Source organism: Eimeria acervulina, genomic scaffold (genome assembly GCF_000499425.1).
Source record: "Eimeria acervulina Houghton genomic scaffold, Eah_scaff288, whole genome shotgun sequence".
Lineage (NCBI taxonomy): Eukaryota > Apicomplexa > Conoidasida > Eucoccidiorida > Eimeriidae > Eimeria > Eimeria acervulina.
The window spans coordinates 8,046-13,045 of NW_013549915.1; the positions used below are offsets into that span (position 1 = coordinate 8,046).

The 5,000-nt window shown below is 54.4% G+C and overlaps 2 protein-coding genes across 2 annotated transcripts in view; one reads left to right on the plus strand and one right to left on the minus strand.

Moving 5' to 3' along the window:
* Positions 1-1,073: 1,073 nt before the first annotated feature.
* On the plus strand, positions 1,074-3,392 carry EAH_00030900 (RNA helicase, putative; the record flags this gene model as incomplete). The annotated part of the gene is made up of 1 exon (XM_013396125.1): positions 1,074-3,392. One exon carries the CDS (start codon positions 1,074-1,076, stop codon positions 3,390-3,392), a length of 2,319 nt encoding a protein of 772 aa, XP_013251579.1.
* Positions 3,393-3,966: 574 nt separating this feature from the next.
* The window catches only part of EAH_00030910 (hypothetical protein, conserved), a gene marked incomplete at both ends in the record, with an annotated part of 10,976 nt that continues 9,942 nt past the window's right edge, over positions 3,967-5,000 (minus strand). Inside the window, one exon of the mRNA XM_013396126.1 lies at positions 3,967-5,000. This exon is cut by the window's right edge and continues 993 nt beyond it. Within this exon, the coding sequence (XP_013251580.1) occupies positions 3,967-5,000 (1,034 nt within the window).

A 5,000-nucleotide genomic window follows, 5' to 3' on the forward strand; every position in this document is an offset into this window, starting at 1 on the left:
TTACTCTTTATATATATATATATATATATATATATATATATATATAGCTAAATACTATATATATATACATCTATATATATAGCTAAATACTATATATATAAGTATATTTATGCATTTGCTTATTAATTACTATTGTACATGATGTTCGCCCTTTAAAGCGGTGAGAAGCCACACAATGTGCAGGAGAATATCTTGGCTTTGTTTTTTATTTGTTTTGTTTGTTTTTTTATTTGTTTTGTTTGATTGTTTACATTTTCTTCTTCTCTGTCTTATGTATGTTTGTCTCCTTTTGTCTCTCGCCCTCTGTCTCTCTGTCTGTCTGTCTCCTTTTGTCTCTGAATGCCCCTCTTTGTCTCTCTATCTCTCCCTCTGTATATATATATATATATCCCCTTCTGTCTCCTGACCTTTATATATATATGCCTATATATATATATATATATATTATCTACTATATATGTGTCTCCTCTGTCCCCTTTCAAGCAATCTAAGTGTCTCCTTTTGTCTTCTTTTGTCTCCTTTTCTCTTTCTATTACAATTAAAACACAAAACAAATCTAAAACAGCACACAAAATATTACAATCCTACATTACTGTCTCCTTCTACGGGGGCCCCCCCAAGGGGGCCCCCACAGGGGGGCCCCCTAGGGGCCCCTCCGAGGGGGCCCCCCTGTCGGATGAAGGTGTTTGGTTATTGTTTGTTTTTGCAACAATAATAGAAATAATATATTGATTATGTTATAAAATGAAGACAAAGATAAAGAGTAATTGCTGTGTCTGTCTCCTTTTAAGCTCTTTAGGGTTGGGGGCCCCATGGTTGTTGCTGCTGTCAGGGGCCCCCGAAGAAGGGGGAGGGTTCAGCAAAGGGTTTTAATAGGGGGCCCCTGGGGGCCCCTCTTGGGGGGCCCCTGGGGGCCCCTCTTGGGGGGCCCCTGGGGGCCCCTCTTGGGGGGCGCCACAGGGGGGCCCCCTTCTTTGAGGCTGCTGTGTGCTTGGCTGCTCGTATATCTTTTGCTGCTGCTCAACTGTCTCCTTACCTGCAACTGTCTCCTTTCTGATGCAGCTCCTTGCTGCATGGACAAGGCCTCAGTTAAAGTGTCTCCTTCTTTTTATAGGGCCCCCTCCTTCCTTGTACCCCAGAGGGGGGCCCCCTACAGGGAGGGGCCCCTTGCTGCTACGCCCAGCAGCAGCTGCTGCCGCAGCCTACACACAGTCTCCTCAACGGCAGCTGCAGCGCAGCAGCAACAAAAGCAGCAGCAACAAAGCTACAATGAACAGCAACAGCTAAACCAGCAGCACGAAGAAGAGAATAGTCAGCACCAGCTGCACCTGCAACAGCAGCAGCAGCAGCTGCTGCTGCCTCAGTACCAGCACTCGCAGCAGCCGCAGCAGCCGCAGCAGCAACAGCCTCAGCAGCAGCAGCAGCAGCAGCAGCAGGGGTTTGGCAGCGTTGATTTTGTGCGTCTGGGTATGCTTCCGTCTGTAAGTGAAAGTTTGCGGTGTTGGGGTGTACGTGCAGCTGGTCCCCTTCAAGCTGCTGCTCTTCCTTTGCTGCTGCGGGGCTGCAGCACATTTCTGGCTGGGGAGACAGGCAGCGGCAAGACCCTCAGCTACATTATTGCTTTGGTGCAGCGCCTCGTTGTGCTGCAGCGCCAGCAGCAGCAGCAGCAGCAGCAGCTGCAGCAGCAGGGGGGAGGAGGCCGGGGAAGAAAAAGTTACCTCCTTTCGCCGCAGCAGCAGCAGCAACCAGCAACAGCAGCAGCAGCAGCAGCAAAGTACCCTGTTGCTGTTGTTCTTACCCCAACTCGAGAACTCGCGCTGCAGGTCTTAGGGTGGAGCAAGCGTCTCCTTGAACTGTCTCCTTTTGTCTCTCCTGCTGCAGCAGGTTTGCTGCTGGGCTCTTATACTTCTTGGCCGTACCCTGGGGGGGCCCCCTCCTCTGGGGGCCCCTCTGGGGGCCCCTCTCGCGGCGGGTGCCCTCCGCTGCTGATCTCCACGCCGCATGCATTTGCTGCAGCAGCAAAGCGAGAGAAGTGTCTCTTTACAGCAGCAGAGACTATCGTTGTTGATGAAGCAGATATGCTGCTAGATGGGGGCTTCAGAAAGTATACTGTCTCCTTGCTGCAGCGCTTCTTAGCAGCAGATAAACAGAGAGCAAACGAAGGAAAGCCGCATATACAATATATCTTTGCTGCAGCAACCGTACCCCCGGGGGGCCCCTCCAGGGGCCCCTTCAGCGCCACCTCTAGGGGCCCCTCCAGAGGCTTTCCTGCAGGGGGCCCCCAGAAGGGGGGCCCCCTAGAGGGGCCCCCACAGCAAACCCTACCCCAACTACAAGGCCAGGGGGGGCCCCCAAACAGCTCTGTTGCTACCCTTGGGGGGGCCCCTGGGGGGCCCCCTGCTGCTGACCATCCGGGGGCCCCTGGGGGGGCCTCTGTTGCTGCCCCTAGGGGGGCCCCTGGGGGGGCCCCTGGGGGGGCCCCTCTGGAGGGGCCCCCAAGGGGTTTGAAGGCGATACTGCAGCGTGAGTTTCCGCAGATGTATTTTGTACAGTCAGATCTGCTGCACTGCCACAACAAGGGGCTGCAGCAAGAGTTTGTTGCTGTTGCTGCTGAGGAGACAGAAGGAGACAGAATAGAGAGACTGGTGAGGGTACTGGAGGGGCCCCTTAAGGGCCTCAAAACGCTTGTCTTCTGCAACACTGCAGCAACAGCCAAAAGGGTTGCCCAGGGACTGCAGCAGAGACTGCAGCAGCAGCAACAGCAGCAGCAGCAACAGCAGCAACAGCAACAGCAGCAACAGCAGCAGCGGCAGGTGTCTCTGTTCACAGCACAACTCCCCCCTCTAACCCGGGCGAAGGTTCTTAAAGACTTCTCTAATGCTGCAGCTCCGCTGCAGCAGCCTGCAGCAGCAGCGGCAGGAGCAGCAGGAAATGAAGCAACAACAGCAGCAGCAGCATCAGCAGCAGCAGCAGAAGCAGGTGCTGCTGTGTTGGTGTGCACAGATGCTGCAGCAAGGGGACTGCATATTCAAGATGTTGCTGCTGTTGTCCAGTTTGACTTAGCACTCAATGCTGCTAGCCACCTCCACCGCGTAGGAAGAGTTGCTGCAGCAGGGAGACAGGGGACAGCTGTCTCCTTCTTCCTCCCGCAGCAGCAGCACCTAGTAGACGCCCTACGAGGACAACAGCAGCAGCAGGAACAGCAGCAGCAGCAGCAGCAGCAGCACTCTGTGGCAGCTGCTTTCAGCCGCAAAAGATCCTTCAGCAAAAAAATAAAGAAAAAGGCTGCTGCTGCGGCAGCAGCAGCAGCAGCAAAAGATGCAGCAGCAGCAAAAGATGCAGCAGCAGCAAAAGATACTTCTGCTGCTGTCTCATCTGGTGCTGCTGCTTGAGGAGATAGTGGCGCTGCTGACATTATCTGAGTGTCTCCTTTTTATTATTATTATTATTAGGGAAGAAAACGAGAGAGCTGTCTGTCTCTCTTTGTCTGTCTCCTGTCTCTTTGCTAACTCTGTCCATACTAGTTGTCTCTTTACTAACTGTCTCTTTACTAACTGTCTCCTGTCTCCTCTGTTTATTTTGTCTCTTTTTGCTGTCTCCTGTCTCCTTGTGCGTCTCTCCCCACCGCAGAGATGCTTCATACAACTCATCAGGTCTTTTCTATCTGTCTATCTAGGGTTTAGGGTTTAGGGTTTAGGCTGGAGATGCAGTCAAACGGTGTATGCGCTATAGTGTGCAGCACAGCAGCAGCAGCACTAGTATCAGCAGCAGCAGCAGCCGCAGTAGTATCAGCAGCAGCAGCAGCACTAGACTCAGCAGCAGCAGCAGCAAAATACTCAACATAAGCCCACTGTCCCTAGCAGCAATCTCCACAGCCTTACTAGCATCAGCATCAGCATCAGCAGCATCAGCAGCAGCAGCATCAGCAGCAGCAAGACGCACATTGTGTCTAATTGAAGGAGTCAGTTAAGACAGAAAGGCTGCACTCTCCTTTCGAGAGAGAACAGAGGCCTTCCTGCTGGGGCTCCTCGCAGGGGGGCCCCCCTGGGGGCCCCCAGGGGGCCCCCCTTCCTCTAACTGGCGAGGAGACAGGAGGGTACGGGAGCCCGAGCGCTGCATCGTAATAGCATCTCGGGGAGACAGCAGAGTGCGTGTCTCCTTTCTGACTAGCCCCCCCTTTGCTACTGGTGATGCTCCTGCTGCTGCTGTTGCAGTAGGGGGAGCAGCAACAGCAGCAGCAGCAGCAGTAGCGCGTGGAGACTGTAGCGTCCTGGAGACCTGTCTAGAGAAGGCCCCGTGTTCACCTGCTGCTACTGTCTCCGAAGTGTCTCTTCTCATCAAACGGGGGGAGCGGGGGGGCCCCCTATCTGCCTGGGGGGCCCCTACAGCGGGGGGCCCCTCTTCAGCAGAAAGGGTCTCCAGCTGCTTTCGAGGAGACACAAGTGTTCTAGAGCTCTGGCGACGAAGTGTCTCCTGGGGGGGCCCCCTAGGAGACAGTAGGGTACGGGAGGGGCCCCTTGTTAGAGAGGCCCTGCTGTCTCCTCTGCTTATTGAAGACCTTGAAAGGCGAGGAGACAGAGGAGCCTTATCTCTGTCTCCTTTGTCCTTCTTGTCTCCTTTGTCTCCTTCCCCAGAAACAACTAAACTAAGGGGCCCCGATACAAATCGCTGCAGCACGCTCGTGCTGCTGCGCTTGGGTGCTGCTGCTGCTGCTGGTTCTGCTGCTGCTGCTGATTCTTGGGGTGCCCAGATTGACCTGAAGACACGAGGCAGCAGCCCTTCTTCTGCTGCAGGTGCAGCAGCAGGGGCCCCCCCAAGGGCTTCTGCTGCTGCTGCTGTTGCTGCTTTACTCGGCTTCCTCTCTATCCTACTGGGCTTCCTGGAGAGCTCCCCTGTGCCTGCTGCTGCTGCTGGCGCTGCTGCTGCTGCTGCTGCTGCTGCTGCTGCTGCTGGCTTCTTCTTTGGGGAGACAGTTGCAGGGGGTATGGGGGGCCCTTTGA